Source organism: Arvicola amphibius, chromosome 10 (assembly GCF_903992535.2).
Source record: "Arvicola amphibius chromosome 10, mArvAmp1.2, whole genome shotgun sequence".
NCBI classification, from domain to species: Eukaryota; Metazoa; Chordata; class Mammalia; order Rodentia; family Cricetidae; genus Arvicola; species Arvicola amphibius.
In genome coordinates, this window is record NC_052056.1 from 82691080 (window position 1) to 82713271 (window position 22192).

The 22192-nt window shown below is 47.6% G+C and overlaps 2 protein-coding genes across 5 annotated transcripts in view; one reads left to right on the top strand and one right to left on the bottom strand.

Annotated features, from left to right (window-relative positions):
- Eif2b1 (eukaryotic translation initiation factor 2B subunit alpha) overlaps nucleotides 1-3049 on the bottom strand; it is a 10705-nt gene extending 7656 nt beyond the window's left edge. The window contains exons 1-4 of the mRNA XM_038346727.1: nucleotides 2922-3049; nucleotides 1810-1911; nucleotides 277-413; nucleotides 60-176 (exon numbers count right to left, since the gene is read on the bottom strand). Of these exons, the coding sequence (XP_038202655.1) occupies nucleotides 60-176; nucleotides 277-413; nucleotides 1810-1911; nucleotides 2922-2934 (369 nt within the window). The 5' untranslated portion in view covers nucleotides 2935-3049. The remainder of the gene's footprint in view (nucleotides 1-59; nucleotides 177-276; nucleotides 414-1809; nucleotides 1912-2921) is intronic.
- On the top strand, nucleotides 3039-22031 carry Gtf2h3 (general transcription factor IIH subunit 3). Of its 4 annotated transcripts, none has more exons than XM_038346723.1 (13): nucleotides 3045-3124; nucleotides 6261-6340; nucleotides 11079-11185; nucleotides 11277-11443; nucleotides 13698-13760; nucleotides 14737-14766; nucleotides 15404-15432; nucleotides 16020-16094; nucleotides 17396-17449; nucleotides 20538-20606; nucleotides 21401-21536; nucleotides 21660-21696; nucleotides 21781-22031. In XM_038346723.1, the coding sequence occupies exons 1-13, from the start codon at nucleotides 3112-3114 to the stop codon at nucleotides 21848-21850; spliced, it is 930 nt and encodes a 309-aa protein (XP_038202651.1). In that variant the 5' UTR covers nucleotides 3045-3111; the 3' UTR covers nucleotides 21851-22031. The 4 variants fall into 4 exon arrangements, with proteins under 4 accessions (XP_038202652.1, XP_038202653.1, XP_038202651.1 ...); XM_038346726.1 differs by lacking the exon at nucleotides 3045-3124 and adding an exon at nucleotides 3180-3326; XM_038346724.1 differs by lacking the exon at nucleotides 20538-20606 and having other exon boundaries at nucleotides 3039-3124.
- Nucleotides 22032-22192: the final 161 nt, after the last annotated feature.

Genomic DNA, 22192 nt, shown 5'->3' on the forward strand with positions numbered 1-22192 from the left:
CCCAGTAGCCTGACTCCAAAGCTCTTGATTCTAGCAGCACAGGGGAGCCGTGTACTCACCGCCCCGTCTTTGATGAAAGTATGGCACAGATCTGCAATTTTATTTCTCGACAGGGATATTCTCCTGAGGAAAAGCTCTCCCCTCTCAATCATGATCTTCTTACATTTGGAGTAATCCTGGGGAGAAGAGCGAAATGAAGGGAGACCGCAGGGACGCTGACAGTATCTGCAGGCCAACAGAGAAGTAAAAGAGGCTCCCGAGGGAGGGTGGGCTTACAGAGTACTCCAGGGAGGTGAGGCTGATGAAGCGGAGGAAGAGCTCTCCACCAGAGGACACGGCCACGGACGAGTCCACGCCACACAGGGTTTCTATGGCACTGGTGAGGTTCGCCCTCAGGCCCTGCAGTGTCTCCCCTGCAATGATGACGTCAGAAATGTGATGTTCATTTAGGGTGACGGCCCTCCCAGGCCTGCACTTCATCCACTCTTACAAAGAACACTGGCTGCATCTCTGTGCCAGCCACTGGGAGATGCTGCATGAGAGGGCTCTGTTCTCACGAACAATAAACAACAGACAAGTGACAAACTGTCATGAGGACAGGAGACCGTAGGACGATGAACAAGAGCGAGCTACTGTAAAGGGCTGGCCTCTTGCATTACAGGCCATTTAAATGGAGACTTGGATAGGAAAGGACCCAGTGAGGACAGCTTCTGTGTAGACATCAGTGATACAAAGGCCCAAGGTAGGAACACACTTGGTATAAAGAGCAAAGGCCAATGAGACGACTCTGAACAAAAGCACTGTGTGGCTCAAGCCTGGTGACCTGAGCGCGAAAGACCAAACTCCTGAAAGCTGTCCATGAAGCACACCGGCTCACCGTGGCATATGCATACCACACTCATGCACACGCTAATAAGACAGAAATTAAAAATCCAAGAAGCCAGCAGGGCTGCGCTGATGTATTCTGCAGTAAGCGACAGTGTGGCAGATGGTGAGGCAGTGCAGGTCCACAGTATCTGAATGTATGTACATTGGGAAGACACTTGAGGCTGTGTTAAAGAAAATTTTTCTATTGGCCACCCCATGAGAATAAAAAAGGCATCATTATAATTTCTGTGTAAAAGAGGTCATATTATGACAAAATCTTAAGATGACAATATTTGTTTAGTAGATCCCAATGAATACTGATACCAGAATTTTTTTTTTCCCCCTGAGACAGGGTTTCTGTGTAGCCCTGGATGTTCTGGAACCAGCTAGCTCTGTAAACCAGACTGGCCTCAAACTCACAAAGATCCACCTGTCCCTGCCTCCCAAGTGCTGGGAGTGAAGGCAAGCGCTACCAGAATATTTTGTTTGTTTTTGGTTTCTCGGTGTAGCCCTGGCTGTCCTGAAACCCACTCTGGCCTTGAACTCAGAGATCCATCTACCTCTGCTTCCTGAGTGCTAGGATCAAAGGTCTGTGCCACTACACCTAGCAATATTTATTCTGGAACATTCTCTATAGCATCTGCACAGAATCTAGGACAAGCTAGGAGCTTGGTACTCATCTATAAAGCTAAATTATTGCTTTAATTTAAGCCTTTTGGCCAAGACTGTTATACTGACTCTTGATTCCCAGCGTATTTTATAGGTAGATAGGTGTCCTTTAGGTGACAGCCTGAGGGCTCCCTGGCCAAAAGGATGGACGCAGAGACAGAAGCTGAGCTGAGACTGTAGGCAGAGCTGCACGACGCCCTGTCCCTGGCTGCTCTCCTAGAAGTGATCTGAAAACGTTCCTAAGGCCCAGGCTGTCAAGGCTGACTCTTTTACCTTTGTCTCTCTTCAAGAACTCCAGCAAGGTCTGGATGGCAGCCACTGCTGAGGCCATGTTAGGATCGCCTTTCATCTGAGACTTAAAGTATTCAATTAACTCTAGGAAGAGAGGAAAAAAACACGAGTCATCACCCAAACTTAGCAAGATGAGGCTAGAGCGCTTGGTAACAACTGCTGACCTTGAATAAGAAGCAAAAACATTAAAAACATTTTTTTAAAAAAGAGCAGCTTTTAAAGTTACAGGGAACAAGTGTTGATTGGGATAGGAGATACTTTCATCCTATTGGCAGGGACACATCTTTCACATTGGTTTTTCTTCTTTCATTTTAGTTTTTTTGAGACAGGGTTTCCTCTATAGCTTTTGGAGCCTGTCCTGGAACTCGCTAGGCAGACCAACCTTGAACTCGCAGAGATCCGCCTGCCTCTGCCTCCAGAGCGCTGGAAAAGCTATTGGTGTGCCAGACAGAGACTTTAGAGGCCAAGCCCAGGGGTTAGTAGTCTAGGGAGTCCTCTCATCCACTTTATTAATCTCTCCTGCAGCCTTCTGAGCAATCTACAGTCAAGTCTACTTGTGTGCCAAATACAAATGTGAAAACGCATACACTTCTACCTAACTCATTTCTCATTAAAATCAGTATATTAGTTTGTTTTTCACTTAACAGAAACATCCTGGTAACCATGATGGACAAGAAAACTAACGATGCCTTACTCATTCATGTAGGGTCAACGTGTCTTCTTACTGCGCACAGAGGACACCCGGACACGGAGGCTTGCACACTAACTCTGAGAGCCAATTTTTGTTTGTTTTTCCAGACACGGTTTCTCTGTGTGACAGTCCTAGCTGTCCTGGAACTTGCTCTGTAGACCAGACTGGCCTCGAACTCACAGAGATCCGCCTGCCTCTGGCTCCCGAGTGCTGGGATAAAAGGTGCGCACAACCACGGCCCGGCAAGAGAGCCAGTTTTTAGGAAGCGGCCCCTCGGACAGCGTGTGCTGGAGCCAGTTTGCGCGCGTCCGAAGGGCCCAGACCACGACACAAAAGCAGTGACAGCAGGAAGCGGCTCGAGCCCGGACTGCCCGTGTCCCCGCCGCTCGGGTCACTCACTCACCGTGGTTCTCCATCGCTTCTCCGCGACTCTCGCAACCGCGCCGGCAGCAAGCCACAGGCTGACAGCGTGTCGCACGCTTCAAGCATCACTTCCGTCGCCTCGAAGTTGAGGTGACGTCGTTCGTCAGCGCCGGAAGTTGGCGTGCGCGCGTCGAACCTTGGTCGGCTTTTCACCGAGGCGTAGGGGTGCCATGGCCACAGACGGTGAGGGTGGCACGGGCCGGACTCGGAGCCGGACTGGGAGGGACACGTTTGGCTTTTAGACGAGCAGCCAGTGTAGTCGTTCGTTCACTCAGCAGTTTCATTGTTGAGACAGGGTCTCACATAGAACTCGTGATGTCAAGGATGGCTTTGAACTCTTGATCTTCCAGTCTCTAGCATTCTGGAAATTACAGGCGTGCCCGTGGTACTCAGATCTTTGTGCTTTCTCAGTAGGCTTTCTACCAGTTGAGTCCCATCCGCAGCCCTAGTATTTTTACGTAGGCGCTTTCTCCTGCCTTAGCCTTCCGAGTTCTGGGGTTACAGGCCTGCATTAGCACGCTAGTGTGTCGTTTGGTAAATACTGGGATTTCCCCGTGTGCTGAACGTTATTCTCTAAACCGGAGGGTACAGCACAGAATCAACACAGGAAGCTTGAGTGTGTGATGTCTTTCTGTCGAGAGGGGCGGTTGACAAGTGAAATCATTCCAAGAGGTGACCAGGGCTGTGAAGACAAATGTGTGGCAACTAAGTTCAAGAGGACCGTCTTTCGATAGGAGTCCAGGAGAGATCGAGACACCCAGAACTGGATTGAGCAACACTATAAAGTTCACTTTAAGTACAAACATCCTGGGAGGTTAAACTTAGAAGAGCAAACGGGCAGGGCAGTGGGCGTCTAGAGGAAGATGAGAGGTTCTTATTCATATACTAACCTGCTAGTTACAGCTTTTAAATTACATTTCCTCCCAAAGATTCGTGCATTTATTGATTGATTGATTGATTGGTTGTGTGCGCACGCATGCGCGCTTGCTTGCTTGTGGAAGTCAGAGGCAGACTTGTGGGAATCGGTTCTCTTATCGATTGTTCAGGTTTCCGGGATTGAACTCAGGTCATCGGGCTTGTCAGCAATCGCCTGTACCAGCTGAGCCCTCTCACTGGCCCGGAGTTATTTAGATTGACAACATTAGAAGCATCGCTTTGGCTACTGTGTGAGAAATGGATTGTGGGGAGCAAGAGTAATTAGGGAAGTGCACTCAGCAGTCGCAGCCGTGACTCACACCTCTGTGAGAAAGGCGGACCTGGCACAGCTTGTCAGCCAGGGAGGCAGAGGCTGAAGGGACCTGGCAGAGATGTTTCATGCGCACAGTGCTGACAGGCAGCACATTGGTTATTTTCTCAGTCTTCTTGGTACTATTAAGGAAGGGAGCCTGAGCAGGATTTGGTTCTGCAGAAACCAGAGGTGGGGGATGGTCCTGGTGGAAGGAGCCAGACTGTGAGAAGGAAGGTAGGAGGAAGTAAGCCGGGCACACACTCACCATGTTATTATGTGTGCATCCAGGCTTTTCATGAGAGCAGGCACTGGCAGGGTTGCTTTGTCCCTTCGAAGTGCAGGCTCTTGGCTGGGTGGGTGCCAGATGCCTGTAATCCCAGATACTCAAGAGGTAGGAGGTTACTAAATTCAAGGCCAGCCTGGGCAATTTTTTTAAGATCCCGTTTTAAAGGGTCATAGTTCCTAGGGAGATGACTCAGTGGTTCAGAGTACTAGCAGGGGACCCTGGACAGCAGCCACATAGCGGCAGAAACATTCAGGGGGTGTGGTGCCATCTCCTAACCTCTGAGGGCACAGCATAAATGTGGCACATACATGGCCGCAGTTAAAGCTCTCGTTCATATAGAATGCTGGAGCTGTCGTTTGGTGGCAGAGCCCTTTCTTACCATGTAGAAGTTCCTGTGTTCATTCCCAGAACCAGACTAAATTAAGTGTAGGTTCTTTGAGGACTTGGAGCCAGTACCTCCATCACTAGTCATAGTTATTACTGTGGCTGTTTGTTGAAAACTTGTGCTAGCTGGGCCTGCTTTGTTGTGTCTGTCAGTGTGGATAGTGGCCTAATTCCTTTACATGGCAAAACTTTGTTCACAGCCGGGCAGTGGAGGTGCACACTTTTCATCTCTAGCATTTGGGAGTCAGAGGCAGGCAGATCTCTGTGAGTTCGAGGCCAGCAAAAAAAAAAAAAAAAAAAAAAAAAAAAAAAAAAAAAAAATGGTCACATAAGAATTATTTTCCCCTTTTTGGCAAAAGTTCCTGGTCTGGGAATGTAGCAATATAGTAGAGTCCTTGCTGACATTCACAGAGCCCTGGTTTGGTCCCCAGCACTGTTTACCACCAGATGTGCTGGTACAAGCTAAAACTTGGGAGGAAGAGACAGGAGGAGGATCAGAAGTTTGATGTCATCCTTAGCTACATAAGGCATTTGAGGCCAGCCTATGCTATATAAATAAAAACTAACTAAATAAAATAAAGATTCTTAATCCCAACTGGCTTGGCTGTTCTATGATGGCTCATCCTGGCTTCTCATGGGCCAACCCCATGGCTCATGGGTCCCTAATCTGCTTGAAATCCTATCATGGAGATTCCTGTTGCTCATTCAGTAAGCCCAAGACCAGGCTTTAAAATGTGGATACCTTTGGGTTAAGTCAGTATACATTGGTGGAGTGTCCACCACAAGCTAGGAGCAGAGGGTTGGCATTGCCCCACCCACAGCCTAGCGCTTGTAGTGCTGTGGGGCAGGTGAGCATTAAGAAGCTCTACCCAGCTCCTCATCCCTGGTCGGCTCGGCTGGACCTGGTTTTGAACTCGGGGAGATCCATCTGCCTCTGCCAAGTGTTGGGATTAAAGACCATACACCATCATTCCCAGCATTTAAAATTAAATTTTTTTCTTAACTTTGTGTGTGTGTGTGTGTGTGTGTGTGTATCTGTGGAAGCCAGAGTGCATGTTGTGGGCAGCTTTGTTAAGTCAGGTCTCACCTAACCATGTGCATCCCAGGAATTGAACTCAGGTCATCGGGCATGGCTGTAGGCCTTTCTCTCGTAAGCCATCTCTGACCCTTATTTTATAAAATGAGATACTGGCTCTCAAACCAAGGGCTTCCCCAATACCAGGCAAGCACTCTAATCATTTAGCTGTGTCTTCAGCCCTTAATTTTTAAGGAAACTTGGCTCTTTTGGTGAGCTCATGATCCGTCAGAGGATAATAGCCATATGAGGCCCTCTAGTTACTAAATGACCATCAGGAATGTAGTCTGTATTTCAGTTTCATGAGGCTGACATTTTGAAATGTTGCTCTTGTTTCTGTTTGCAGAAGATGAGTTGAATCTTCTGGTTATCATAGTTGACACCAACCCGATTTGGTGGGGAAAGCAAGCATTAAAGGGATCTCAGGTAAGATGGCTTGAGCCTTCCCACGATTCTCCTTAATTTCAGTTTGTGTGTAGTATTGAGTCCTTACAAGCCGGGTGTGGTGGCCCTCGTCCAGTCCTAGCCCTTAGGTGGAGGCAGGCAGGTCATAGGAGGTCAGGCTCATCTTCTCAGCCTAGGCATCTGGAGACACTGTCGGGAAGGAGAGCTGTGAGCGTATAAAAGCCGCTAGTTATACTGTACAGACCAGAGTTCTTAGAGCAGGGAGATGTATAACTGGCCCCACCATTCCCTCCTGGAATGCACATGAAGTCCTCAAGCCTGGTGACCTGTTGACTGTCACCCTCTTCCGGTCTACGTATGCAGGCAGCTGATTGCCTCCTGTCTATTTTGCTTTTCTAAACAGTTCCTATATCTCTTGTATGAGGAGGCATCTTCTATTACATATCTGTTTGGGGGAGGAGGGTATGGTGTGCCACAGCATGTATATGGAGGTCAGTGAACTACTTTTGGGGGCCTGTTGTTTGCTTCAATCGTGCGCTCTGGGGATTGAGCTCAGCTCATCAGCCTTTGTTTAAAGCACCTTTAACCTTGAGCTGTCCCACCAGACCTCGTCTTTGGAGTTTTGAGATAGGTAGGGTCATCCTTTTGTGTTTTTAGGTTTACTTTGTGTGTGTGTGTATGTGTGTGGATGCTTGCATGCTTGTAGACACCTGTAGTTAGTTTGCTCCTTTCTCAAAGTGCTCCCCAGGCATCAAAGTTCCTGTATTTGCTGAGCCATCTCATTGACCCAAGTTTTAAATTTTGATGAAACACAGTTTATTTATTAAAACAAAACAAACGAGATTGTACTGCGGCGAACCCCCCTGGCCAGCAGGAAAGAACGACCACCGAGTCGAGGATTCTTCTCAAATCACGCTTTATTGGAGCCTATTGGTTAAGGGAGAGCTGAAAGCGAGGGGCCCCGAGCACTAAACGGCAGCTGCTTATATAGGGAGAGTGGACACAGGTCGTGCCTGCGGGAGGTTCTGTCTAGAGCCTTGCCTAATATGGAGTTGTTTACTCGGCGCTGCAGGGGCTCAGCGCCATCTTGTGATGGTGGCCGGCAAATCGGCTCCCTGCAGTTCCCCCTTTTAGTTTTTATAGCAAAGTAGGCAACAAGGGGTCTTATTCCCGTTCTGGCTCCCACCTCATGATGTGGGGGCCGATCAAGGGAGGCCCAGGCTCGTGGTACTCCTTCTCCTGTGCAATGGGACAAACCCCTAGGAGGTGCAAAGGCAGTACCTCAAGTGTTGTCTCAGCATACCTTCCCTGGTGCAATGGGAACAAGCCCTACAGGGGTGCAAAGGCTATGCAGGACAAATGCCTACTGGTTCTTAAGAACCGATAACCATATTTGGGGAGAGTCACCACACTCCAAAGCGGCTAAGGCCTGTAGGACAGCAACCTTATCTCTATTTGTTTGGGCTCGAAGACGGCAAATCAGCCACAAGCAGACCGTGCATCCTCCCAGACAGCATGCCAGAAATATCCCAACCACCACCCATTCCTTAAAAAAGGAGAAAGCGGAATATAGCCAATCAGAAAACTGTTCAAGGGTGATGGGCTGGACACGAGTATTATTCAGGATAGTGATCTGGAACAATTGATTCTGGAGAAACATCTCTGCTTCCCGCGACCAGTTCCCTGCCAGATACTCCCCAATTCTTCGTGACTCATTCCTGGAATTGTTAAAGATAAGAGAAGTAATGCACACATGTTTCTGATAGGAGACACATTTGATCTGGACCAGACGGGTCAATTCATCCACCTGAGTCTGTACATAATCTATCCTCTGATTGGCAGCTATTATGCCAGAAAGGATACGATTGTTGATTTTATTCTGGGTTTCTAATGCATCAGCTGTTTTTGAAACCACGTCGTTAATTGTGGTCGCCGTTTGTACCTGATTAGCCATGGCTATGAACTCTTATATTTTTGGTTGTGAGCCTAGCCTTTAATGGCTGAGCCATCTCTCCAGCCCTGTGACTCTGATATGCTACCAGAAACATTAAGGAGCCAAGTCTTAGTTAATTGTAGCGTCGCCAAGGCTGAGATGTCCATCGTGGCTCCTACTTCATTAGAGAGCAACCATTGATACCAGGACCATCCTGATCCGATAGTAGAATTTTGATTAGACTGATTATAAAGGTATCTCCTCATAGATGGGGATAGGGAGAACCCATAGGCAACCTGTGTCTTTTCCCAAGTCTTAGCTTGGCAGGCTGTAAATGTAGGTAGAAATGAAAAATCTGGAACACAGTGTGGTGATGCCCTAAAACGAGTGGCATTTTTAGGGGTGGATGCACCTCCCAACGGTACCATGGACTCCACTCTCATGGCCAAGGTGGTAGCATTACTGGGCCCTCCTGACCCTGAGGTGGCACCCTGAGTCACCTGGGCTAATGCTGCGCCCAGGGACCCTATCCCAACTTTACTCTGCATCAGGGGATCCATCCAATTGGTCAAGTTTTTGCGTTAAAACCTTATGCAGGATCCCTTCCCCTCAAGGGAGAAGCACAGAGTCCCATTTAGGGCTATCTTTGTAGCATTAAACAACTCCTGTTTAGCGTCTGAGTTAGGCAGACAGGGTGCCTCCAGATCGCAGGAGGTGGAAAACAGTGTGGGCAATATGGAGGAATTAGCATGAACAGGCATTGGCATGGGCCAGGCCCTCGTTACCGCCCATAACGTCATTGGACTTGTGTTCAGCAGGGCTGTCTCCATTGCCAGGATCAGCATCCATGTTGTTGCAGCCCGCATCTTCAGCTGTTGGTCTCAGGCTCCTTGTCAGCCGTGTCGGTACCCAATGAGGGATTTCTTGACTCTGTGGGAAAACACAAACAGCTCCCCCGGATCCCGCAATGACTGGATCCGGTCCATACCATTTGTTATCCAACACATCTTTCCACATAACAGACACTCCCTTATCTTCGGGGGTCATGTTAGCATGTCTATCAGCCGCTGTTCGGCCTTGACCATCAAAAATTAAAAAATTAAATGTAAAAAATGCCAAGGCAATTCTATCCCTGGGGGATGCTGTTTCTGCTATTCCCCCTTTTTGTTTTGTTAGAATATCTTTGAGGCTTCTGTTAGCCCTTTCAATGATCCCCTGGCCTTGGGGATTATATTTTTTTATATATATTATATTATATTCATTTTATATATTTTATTATTTTATTTTATATTTTATTATATTTTATTATATTTTATTTTTCTCTGTCCAAGGGCTCTCTTTGGCCCATTTTCCTGGACTTAACTTTTGGATCCTTTTTCTTTTCCTTTTTTCCTTTTTCTTTTAGGCCTGTCCAAGTCTTCCCCTTTTGATTCCGATTCTGATAAGCTGTCCTGGTGTGTCATTAATGCCTCTCTACCTTTCCTAACAAGATCTGCATCATCACCCCCTCGTAAGCAGTTCCTCACTAGACGCCATAGCGGCATAGCGCCACGGCCTATTTGGTTTTCATGTTTAGCCTTTTCCAAGTCCCGTCCTAATTTTTCCCATGAGGGCAAGGTGAAATCCCCAGAGACCGCGAACCACGGTGTGTTTTGGTCAATGTCCTTCACGACCGTTATCAATCGTTCTTAATGCGCACTTATGCATGGGCGCCCTACCGGGGAGCCGCTTAATTTATGGCAGTCTTCTTAGAGAAAAGCCGCTTTATCTACAACGGACTTACTTCCGATTCTGACTAGGCGCTGTTGCAATAACAAAGGCACTCTCTTGACCAGGCTTCTGGCAGCTCAATCAAAAACAACACAGGAACACACACATCACAATTACCACAAAAGCTAGGCAGAACACTTCAGGGCTCAACTCCAGCAATCATTATACCTGGGAGACTTGCTTTACCGACGCGTCACGCCCCGCGTGTTGAGTTCTGGATCCTCCTATGGCCCCTCGCCCGGTGACGGAAAGATGTCCCGGCGTCCCGGGGTTCCGGCACCAGTTGCGGCGAACCCCCCTGGCCAGCAGGGAAGAACGACCACCGAGTCGAGGATTCTTCTCAAATCACGCTTTATTGGAGCCTCTTGGTTAAGGGAGAGCTGAAAGCGAGGGGCCCCCGAGCACTAAACGGCAGCTGCTTATATAGGGAGAGTGGACACGGGTCGTGCCTGCGGGAGGTTCTGTCTAGAGCCTTGCCTAATATGGAGTTGTTTACTCGGCGCTGCAGGGGCTCAGCGCCATCTTGTGATGGTGGCCGGCAAATCGGCTCCCTGCATTGTACTTTTTTAAAAAATTTTTTCAGTACAGGAATTTGGGTATCCCTGGCTGGCCTTGAGCTTGCTGTACAGCCTGAGGATGACCTTGAACTTCAGGTTCAGCTGCCTCTGTCTCCTAAGTTCAAGGCTTCCAAGTTTACATGTGTGGCCCCACCGTGCCAGTATTTGAGAAGTAATGTTCTCATGTATAAATGATTCTGTCAGTAAAGTCAGGAAGGCTTCCTCTCAGGTGCTGTGCTTCCTTCCAGTTTTAGGAGCGGCAGAGCTGAGCAGATTTTTAGTGTTGAATCACTGTGTCAGATGTCAGTGACTGTCCATTGGCACATAGTGGCACATGTCATGACGGGGAGGTAGAGACAGGTGAATTGCTGGACATTTGTTGTCCAGGGCAAGGCCCTTTCTTAAACACACCAGTATATAAGTAAAGCTAAGTAATAAACAGTCGGTTTTTCAGTGCCGTCTTCATCAGGAGCTGACTTGTTTTTCTCGCATTTGTCAGTTTACTTTATCCAAATGCATGGATGCTGTGATGGTGCTGGCGAATTCCCACCTCTTCATGAACCGCTCCAACCAGCTGGCTGTGATAGCCAGCCATATCCAGGAAAGGTAGGAGCCAGCGCTCTGCTGGAGGCTGCTTTCTAGTCCTTGCCAGTTTCATACGTATGTGTTGTACATGCTGGTTACTCTGCCCTGTCAGCCGATTCTTATACCCGGGGAAGAATGGCAGACTTGGAGACTTCTTCGGAGACCCTGGCAACCTGTTTCCTGACTGTAATCCCTCCGGGAGTAAAGATGGGAAATACGAATTGTTGACAGCCGCAAATGAGGTGATTGCCGAGGAGATCAAAGATCTGATGACCAAAAGTAAGAGCCTGGCTATAGTCACTTACCTCCCTGTAGTGAGACTGTTGTATGCTTTTAAAGTGTAAGGTTTTTATTAATTCTTTGAGGATTTCATGCATACCATGTATTCTGGTAATATTTGCCAACCCCATTCTTCCTAACTCTTCCTATCTCCTCACCCCCTCCCAACTTTCTCTCTCTCTCTTTAATAATCTGGCCAGGGTTGCAAATGCCTTTGATTTCAGCACTCGAGACAGAGGCAGACAGATCTCCTATGAGTTCTAAGCCAGCCTGGTCTACTTATCTAGTTCCAGGAGAGTGTTTGTCTCAAAAACAAAAACCAAAACAACAAAAAAAAACCCTCTCGTGTTGCCCATATACTCATGGTATGGGCCATTTCCTGAAGTATGGTTGCCCTGTCAGGGACCACACCCTTATGAAAGCCAACCTTGCCACACCAGACCCTCAGTTGTTAACGGCTCCCCAGCTAGGGGAGGCTCATGTGTCCGTCTGTCTTATGTTTCTATTGCTGTTAAAAAGCACTATGACCGGAGCCGGGCGATGGTGGCACACGCCTTTAATCCCAGCACTCGGGAGGCAGAGGCAGGCGGATCTCTGTGAATTCGAGGCCAGCCTGGTCTACAGAGCTAGTTCCAGGACAGGCTCCAAAGCCACAGAGAAACCCTGTCTCGAAAAACTAAAAAAAAAAAAAAAAAAAAAAAAAAAAAAAAGCACTATGACCAGGGCAACTTACAAAGCATTTAATTTGGGGTTCATGGTTCCAAAGGGTAGTAGAACCTTCATGGTAGGGAGCATGGCAGTAGCAGGCAGGCTTGGTGCTGGAGCAGTAGCTGAGAATTTACATCTAATCCAAAAGCATAGAATAGGGGAAGAGCTAACTGAAAATGGCATGAATTTTTGAAACTTCAAAGTCCACCCCCAGTGACAAATCTCCAACAAGGCCACACCTCCTAATCCTTCCTAAACAGTTCCTCCAACTGGGGCCCAAGAATTCACATGTATGAGCCTGTGGCAGCCATTTTTATTCAAACCGCCACAGCTTCCAGTGTTGTCATCTTAAAAGTCAACAGTGCCTTTCCCAGCTCAGGGCTCAGTGTCCCTGCAGCCTGCCATGGCTTTCAGCCTTTGGTCTGCAGTGGTCCTTAGAGGAAAAAGGAACTCTAGAGATGAGAAGGGGCTGACACTGACCCAGGGCTGGGACAGACATGTGGGCCCATGGTCTCAGATGATAGAAACTGCTCTACAGTCAGAGCATGGTGATGGGCACTTGGCTGTAAACTTTATAAGAAGTAACTGAGTTCTAGAGCTGGAGAGATGCCTGCAGGTTAGCAGCACTTGCTGCTATTGGAGATGACCCAGGTCTGGTTCACAGCACCCATGTAGGGAGGCTCAGTGCCCCCTCTAACTCCAGCTCCAGGGTAGCCAATACCCTCCGGGCCTCTGCAGTCATCATGCACACACACACACACACACACACACACACACACAAATTAAAAAAAATTGAGTTTCTAAACAATTTTTTTTGAGACAAAATCTTCCCATGTCTCCCTGACTGGCTTTGGAGCTTGCTGTGTAGACCAGGCTAGCCTCAGACTCACAGAGATCTGCCTGCCTCCACCTCCAACACAGTGGGCTTAAAGGTATAGGCTACCACACCTGACTTCATCTTAACCAGTTCTGAGTGTACGGCTGAGTAGTGCTAGGTGCGTACACTGTTTCAAAGCCTTCCTACTGTCTGTCTCAAGAACCTTATCCTAAATAAAATTCCACATCCTTTATTTTAGTTTTTTACTTTTCATATTGGTTTATTTTACTTTATGTGTATGGATGTTTTTGCTAGCATGTGTGTCTATGCACCATGTGTGTGCCTGGTTTTTGTGGAGGCCAGAAGAAGGTATCAGATTCCTTGGAGCTGATGTCATAGATGATTGTGAGCCCCCACTTGGATGCTGGGCTTTGAACCCAGGTCTTTTAGAAGAGCAGCCAGAACCCAGTCACCTTTCCAGTCCCTCTCCAGCCTCTAAATACCAACTCCCATCTCTGCCTCTCCTTCCCCTAAATAAACACCTAGACACTTTTAAGACAGGCGTGGAGTAGCTTACTTGGGTTTGCTGATTACTAGTCTCTGTGTTTTGAAATCTACTTTGAACATGTCATCTTGTGATTCATTCATGAATACTTGCATTTCAAAATGACTTTATTTGAAAAAAAAAGACTTAGAATTTCCCTGTTTTGTGCTCTTTTACATTTGCAGGTGACATAAAGGGCCAGCACACAGAGACACTGCTAGCAGGATCCCTCGCCAAAGCCCTTTGCTGTATCCTTGCGCTAGCGTGTTCCAAAGCAGTCTTTTGTAGAGAGGGTGTTTAACTGGTGGCTTCTCCAAGACCTTGTTCTATCACACTCATGTGCAGTAGCTCCTTTGTCCCTTCAGGATATTTCCATGACCATCTGAAAAGCCTGGTGCTGCTTCTTAGTGAGGTATTGCTTTGTTTCTTTTGTTTTGTTTTGTTTTGTTTTATCTTATTTTAAGAATGAGTGTTTTGCCTGAGTATATCTCTTTGTACAGTGTGGGTGTCTGGAATCTGTGGAAGTCAAAAGAGGGCATTAAATCCCCTAGAACTGGAGTTACAGGTAGTTGAACTACCATGTAGATGCTAGGCACCGAGGCTGGGATCTCTGCAAGAGCAACTGGTGTTGTGCCCTGCTGAGCCATTTCTCCAGCCTCTTGCTTCTTACTCTGATAATCTAGTACTTGCTTTGATCTTATTCCTTGAATTGCCATCTCTGGTACTGATTTTAAAAGTTGTTTACCGATCTCATGGTTTAATTAGTGAGTGGCATTCTGTAGGTGAGCAGGTGACCTGGCCCAAAGCACAGGGCAGCCAGACTCTTCCTGATTTCACGTGTCGTGGGCTCTCAGCCTTGCTTTTGTGAAGTGTCTTTGAACAGTATTGAGTGCTGTTTATGTCCTGGCATTTTTATCCAGTTGTCCCGATCCTCTTTATGGCTTTCAAATTCATCATCTCACTGGAGGGACTGACTGGTTTGGGTGTGGCCCCAATATTGGTATCAAGGATGGTGGATAGTCAGCTGTCTGTCCTGTGGGCTTCAGTGCAGAGCTCATGCTTCCCTTGCTGAGTTCAGAATTGGGTACTGAACCCATGCCCACCCATATGGCTGTCATGGCAGAAGATGGGAGGGGGCTGGCTTAAAGTCTGAAGGTCTGTTTTCCTGTTAGTGTGGATGTTTGTGAAGCAGCATGTTTATATTCCTTAATGTTAACAATCCAGACATTCACAGAGTGAACAAGGCAGTTAAAGGTAGGAGCTGATTGTTTTGCAACTACCACCCTTTGATTTTAGTGCTGCATGCTTGGTGGGGTATTTAAGAATTGCTGAGGGCTGGAGAGATGGCTCAGAGGTTAAGAGCATTGCCTGCTTTTCCAAAGGTCCTGAGTTCAATTCCCAGCAACCACCTACATGGTGGCTCACAACTATCTGTAATGGGGTCTGGTGCCCTCTTCTGGCCTGCAGGCATACCCACAGACAGAATATTGTATACATAATAAATAAATATTAAAAAAAAAAGAATTGCTGCCGGGCGGCGGTGGCGCACGCCTTTAATCCCAGCACTCGGGAGGCAGAGGCAGGCGGATCTCTGTGAGTTCGAGACCAGCCTGGTCTACAAGAGCTAGTTCCAGGACAGGCTCCAAAGCCACAGAGAAACCCTGTCTCGAAAAACCAAAAAAAAAAAAAAAAAAAGAATTGCTGAACACACAGAGGCAGGCAAATCTCTGTGAGTTCAAGGCCAGCCTGGTTTACATAATAAGTTCCAGGCCAGTCAGGGCTGTAGAGTGAGATCCTTTCTCAAAATAATATAAAATAAAAATTGCTTAGAAAACCACATACTTTTTAAGCTATCTTGATTGTTAAATTATCTGTTTTTGTCTCTTTATAGATAATCAGGAGATGAAATCAAGAATATTGGTAAGATTGTACACAATTTAGATATAACTGCAGACAGGTGGAAACCATGGGAGTGAATCCAGGTGTGATGTCACAGGCATTTAAATCCAGCACTCGGGGAGGGAGGCACAGGCTGATCTCTGTGAGTTGAAGGACAGTGTGATCTACATAGCAAGTTCCAGGCCATCCAGGGCTGCATAGTAAGACCCTGTCTCACAAAGACATCTGGAAAAGCATTTTCAACATTGTTACTTTTATAGGAAATTAATATTTCTAAAATCAAGAACTCTTGGGCCAGTCAGATGGCTCTGTCAGTAAAGATACCTGGTGCCTAGCCTGATGACTTGACTTCAGTCCCTAGGGCCCATATGTATGGAGAGAACTAACTCCCAGTGTTGTCCCCTGGCCTCCCAGTGCATGCTGGATACGCTGGACAGATGTCCATCAGTCTATCGAGGACCAGGACGGATCTGGTGTCACCTTTCACTTCAGGGGTTTAGTACCGAGTAGGAGGATAGACTGGAGAAGTGGCCCCGTCTGTGACTTGCAGCGGGTCATGTCACATTGAGTCCTGGGAGGTGCTTGAGGTCGAACGGCTGTGTTTGCAGGTGATCAAGGCTGCAGAGGACAGCGCGCTGCAGTACATGAACTTCATGAACGTCATCTTTGCTGCTCAGAAGCAGGTGAGGCATCAGCTTTCCTGATTTCTGAGAGAAATCTTCGGAGGCTGAGTGTGGTGGTGCATACCTTTTTGAGTTGGAGTACAGGCTGGTCCATATAGAGAGTTCTAGGACATCCCCAGGCTAAAAAAAAACAAAACAAAAAACCCAAAAATGTGGTCACTGTCATTCAGTGGGGTTCTGGCCTGTTGTGGATTGGGGATTCAGAATCCACACAGGGTACCTGTCATCCTGGGTCCTTGCGACTGGGTGGTGTTCTCAGAACACTGCAGCTTGGTTTTGCATCAGGTGTCATGCTGCTCATCCCATTAGCCCACATGTGGCTAAGACTCCCAGGTTGACGGTTTGATACAGGGACCCTCGGCTTTTCCATCTTTTCTTTCTTTCTTTTTTTTTTTTTTTTTTAATTTTTGGCAGTGTCATTTAACCCAAGACTGTCACATACGTGACGAACTCCACATGACCTGAGTGTCCCCAGGAGCTTCTTGTTTTGTGTTGAGACAGGCAGGCTTTTGCTAACTTGCCCAGGCTGGTGTCAGCTCCCTGCAGTCCACACAGGCCTGGAACTTGAGAAGCCCCTGTGTCAGTCTGCTGGGCAGCTGGGCTCCTGGTGTGCACCATTCGCCTACAGTTTCTCTTTTGATGCTAGTGTGGTGTGTGCTGTGCAGATAACTGAGATGTTCGGATAACCTGATGCATCATCTTCATTCTCTGTTTTTTTGTTTGTGTTTTTTACTGTGTCCAAGAGTTCTGCCTGCAGACATACACATGCAGCATGTGCTCTTCTGGTGCTGTAGAAGCTGTGAGAGGGTGGCAGAGCCAGTGGAACTAGTTACAGATGGTTGTGAGATACGATGTGGGTGCTGGAAACTGAATCAGGGTCCTCTGGAAGGGTAGCCAGTGCTCTTAGCCACTGCACCATCTCTCCAGCCCCCTCTAAGCCTCAGTTGGAACATACAGCACCCCTAGAGCCCAGTATTACCTTCAGTGTGGAGCATGTTGCAGTGAAAAGGGGTCAGGCTTTGGAGACAGGAGTTGGGACCTGGACTGGATGTTTCAGATGCCAGTGTCCACCGTGCAGCATCACTGTACATGTTAAAAGGCCCATTTTAGGGGTAGAGTCTGACTGGACAAAATGGGGCACATCTCTGCCAATACTAGGGAGGTGGAGGCAGGTGGATTAGCACAAATTCTATGCCAGTCTAGACTATAGAGTTGAGAACCTGTCCAAAAAAAAAAAAAGAGAGTCTAGACATCTGAGACAGCCATAACAATTGCTGTAATGTTTTAAATGCTCCTTTCAGAATATTCTCATTGATGCCTGCGTCCTAGACTCGGATTCAGGGCTCCTCCAACAGGTATGTTTCCAAGGGGTGTGTGGTAGTGGCCAGGCTTTCGGACAGGAACAGTCTGTATGTCGAACACTTGTAGGGATGATAACACCTTTGTCAGGCATGGTGGCACAGTCCAGTAATCTCAGCAGTCAGGAAACTGAGGCAGGAGGATCATGAGATTTGAGGATAGCCTGGATTACAAAGTAAGACTGCAGAGACAATGAGAATATTTTGGTCATATTGAGTTTAATGTATAATTAAAATGGATTTTTATCTGTTTCTGGTTGTTTGTCTTGAGACAGGGCCTCACTGTGTAGCTGTAGCTGGATTTGGAACTCACAGAGGTCTACCTACTTCTGCCTCCCGAGTGTGGAGATTAAAAAGTTTGTGACACCATGCCTCCCCCACTATTCAGTTTTCTAGGAAATAATTTAATTTTCAAGGAAAATGTAAATTCTGTACGTTGCATTTTATATATATGTATGTATGTGTATATATATGTGTATGTATGTATGTATGTATGTGTGTGTGTGTCTTGGGAATTACTGTTAGATGTTGTAGTCGTGCTTCCTCGTCGGGCCCACTAGCCTGCAAATAATGACATGGAGACATTAATTATAAAAGCTTGACCTTAGCTTCGGCTTGTCCCCAACTAGCTCTTATAACTTAACATATTAATCTACGTTCTGCCCTGTGGTATTTCCTCATCTCTGTATTTCCCATCCTGCTTCCTCCCCGTCTGGCTGGCACCTCTGCCTTTCTTCCCTGAGCTCGCCCTCTGCCCAGATCCTGCTATACTCTCCTGCCTAGCTCGGCTGTTCAGCTTTTTATTGCACCAATCACAGCAATACATCTTGACACAGTGTACAGTTATCCTACTACAAGGTGTTGCTCTGGGGTTGTGTGGGAGGGCGGGGGTGGTAAGAGCTTACTCTAGCCCAGCCTGGGGTCACATTCATGGCAGTTCGCCTGCTTCAGAAGCTGCTCTTTGAGCAGAAGTTTGAAACTAAATCTTTTTTTTTTTTTTTTTGGTTTTTCGAGATAGGGTTTCTCTGTAGCTTTGGAGCCTGTCCTGTAACTAGCTCTTGTAGACCAGGCTGGTCTCAAACTCACAGAGATGAAACTAAATCTTTTGATTTTACCAGAATGGCGAGGGTGTAAAGGTACTTGCACCTGAAATAAACAGCAAGCCATGGATGACTACCTTTTGCTCACAAGAAGTATTTCTGGGCCAGTGAGATTGCTCAGTGGCTAAAGGTGCCTGTGCCCAAAGCTGATGCCTTGAACCCATGTGCTGGAAGGGGAGTGCCGCTCCTGCAAGTTCTCCTCTGGTCTCCATTCCTGTGCCTTGGCTTGCGTATGCATGCACACACAAATAATAAGCGTAAAGACAATTGTTAATATCCCTTCCTTTCCCTTCAGCATTTCCTTAAAGAGCTAGATCCTTCAAGATCAGTCATCACTGTAAAGGGGTGGAGGGAGCAGCCTTGAGCCTCGGCTGGTGCTGGACTGAGGGGAGGGAGCATGCGCAGGTTCAGGGGAGCTGCACTTGTCAGTTCTTGGGCTCAGGTTGACAGCTGGCATGTGGTATTTTTTGTTTGTTTATTTTGTTTTTTTTGTTTTTTGAGGCAGGGTTTCTCTTTGTAGTCCTGGCTGTCCTGGAACTCACTCTGTAGACCAGGCTGGCCTCAAACTCACAGAAATTCTCCTGCCTCTGCCTCCCAAGTACTGGGATTAAAGGCTTGTGCCACCACCACCTAGCCTGTTTTTGTTTTTTAATGCATAAGTGCATTTTAAGGAATTGTTTAGAGATACCTAAGAATTCATTACATTTTATTTAAAATCTAGTATCCCTCCCCATGAGGATGAGACACAGTGTAGGAGTTCGTCCTGTTTGTGGGCGCCATATGACATCCAGTGCTTGTGTCTGTGTCATGTTCAGATAGGGTGACTGCTGCCTCCTCTCAGCTCCTCAGCTGCCCTGGCTTCCCATATCTGCACTGTTGCAGTTCCCATTGCCTTACGTATTAGGCTTTCAAGGTGACTTGATTTGCAGCTTTCAAAGGGTCGTTAACTCGGAGACAACTCTGATTGAAAGCTGGCTCTGTCCCTGTCCCTCCCCAGGATGCCTCGAGTGCACATGCCATCGCCTCCTGGACCTCAAGTCACGGGCGGACAGAGCTCCGGCTTTTCTGTGCAGTGGCTTCTCCCAAACTCTGAGCCCTGTCTCTGAGCACAGCATGGTTCATGGGGCAGCCACCCTGCTTTCCCTCTTTCTCTTCCTCCCTTTCCATACTGCTGTGATCTGGATGAATCTGTCCTCAGCACAGATGCTGAATCCCACTCCTGTCTTCTTTCCTAGCTACCTCTTCTGTGGGGCTTACAAACATCTGGGCTCTCTTAGCACACTCAGTCTGTCATCTTGGGAGTCAGAAAGAAGCTGATGGCATAAGAGAGGCCATGTTACACCCTTGCTTAACCGCCCTCTCCCCCCCCCCCCCCCCATCCCTAGCATCCCAGCACATTTGGCTAATACCAAAGTCCTTGCCTTGGCCTTATGTTCACTCCACATTGTCTCTTTTCCTGTGGACCCAAGGGTGGTGTTGCTTGAAACCATAGTTAACCTGGGCTACTGTGGCATAGTGCCTTGGCACTTGTCCCCCGCTACCTAGGCTTGGCCCTTGCCTTCCCTCAGCGTTCCTTCCCCATCACCCACTTGATTGTCATGGAAATTAAAATCTAAAACATCAGTTTTGTGCCCACCAGCCTGATGTGCTCTTCTTTTCCCCCCTTAAAACTAGCAAGGAAATTTTAAAGCAAAGCATTGGGAAGCTCAGAATACGCTGAATGGCACAGAGGGCAGACAGTGATGCTGCCAGGGGCTGTCCTGTCTGTTGGCAGTGCTAGGAGTTCACCTCCTGAGGAAGAGACACAATTTGTCTCATAGCCTGGGAATCTGGAGCAGAGCTGAGTGATAGTGTCTGTAGTGGGGGCAGTAGTGAGTACACGAACCTCACACCAGCTGACCTTAAAGACCTGTGGATTTCTCATGAACCCCACTCCCCTGGGAATACCGAGGTTCTGCGTTAGTCGTGACCACTCTGTCTTGCAGGCTTGTGACATCACAGGGGGATTGTACCTGAAGGTGCCCCAGATGCCTTCCCTCCTGCAGTACTTACTGGTGAGTTAACGGGGACGGCAGCCCGCCATCTCTAGCATCCCAGGATAGGAAATGCTGGGAGAGAGTGGCTTCAGGGTTCCCAGGCTGAGAAGGGTGGGCTTCCAGGTCTTTGAACTCTGAAAGTTTTTGCAGATGTCATATGATTATATAGCAGAGTATAGTAAGTGTGGCGTGGGGATGGCAGCATGGCTCAGTGAGTAAGGGTGCTTGCTGCCAAGCCTGATGACCTGAGCTCAATCTCAGGATCCCTACGGGGGAAGGAGAGAATCTCCTCCTACCAGTTGTCTTCTGCCTGCCATGTGTATGTGCTCACACACATACAAGTGCACAAATTAAATGAAAAAAATAATTGTGGGATGAATAACAATGAATCTTAATAGGTGTTAAAGGAAATTATTATTTTGTGTATGTTACGGGTACATATGTCCCCTGAGTGCATGTGGAGGGCGGAGGCCAACTGGCAGGAACAGTTCTCTCCTTCCAGGTGTGGGTCCCAGGAGTGGAACTCAGCTCATCCAGGCTTGCTGGCATGTACCTTTCCTCATTGAGCCATCTAACCAGCCCCAGAGGACAGGCTCGAGTTAGTATTCTCCTCAGTGCTGACTGGCTAAGATCTGGCTGTGCTCTGCTGTCTGCGTGGCTGTTAAACTCTGCTGTCTGTAATGATTGGCTAAGGCTGCTGTCTGTGTGATGATTGGCTAAACTCTTGTCTGTGTCTGGACTGTTGCTGTTTTTTCTATGATTTAAAAGTTCCTTGTATATTTTTTTCTGTTTGTTTGTTTGTTTTTAAACAGTGGGTTTTTCTTCCGGATCAAGATCAGCGATCTCAGCTAATCCTCCCGCCTCCGATCCACGTGGATTACAGGGCTGCCTGCTTCTGTCACCGAAGTCTCATTGAGATTGGCTATGTCTGCTCCGTGTGTCTGTCCAGTAAGCTCACGTGTAGTTTTTCTACATGTGTTGTGTTGGGGGAGGGGGCGGCACAGAAAGTAATCTGGTTTTCAAATCCTTATTTCCTTGTGTGTGTGTGTGTGTTTTTTTTTTTTTGAACAGTTTTCTGCAATTTCAGCCCCATCTGCACCACATGCGAGTGAGTATCTTCACAGGTGCTGAGGGGAGTGGGTTCCCAAGGACTTCTGAGCCCTGAGATGCTCTTCTCTCTCTATCGTTCCAGGACAGCCTTTAAGATCTCCCTCCCTCCTGTACTGAAGGCTAAGAAAAAGAAACAGAAGGTGGCCCTGTGATGAACGACAAGCCTTTCCCCATCCTGCTGCAGCCAGCTCTCCCTGGAGGGCGCTGCTATTATCCCGTGCTTATAGGGTGGAGCTGATGTGCACCCCAAACCTCCCATGTTCCATGAAAGGGGACAAGCACAGGGTTAACACTTTGTCTGTTGCTTGGCAGAAGCTAGCTGGGCCTGGTTCATCTGTTGTTGCTCTCTTCCTTGGGGCTGGGTGTTGAATCCCCACCTTGCAGGTCCTCGTCCAGCACCCCACTGCTCCCCTGCAGCCACCTGGGATTTTGTTCTTAGATTTGTCCTCCGTTACAGCTTATCATCTACATTCTGGCCTTTCTGTACTAAAAGA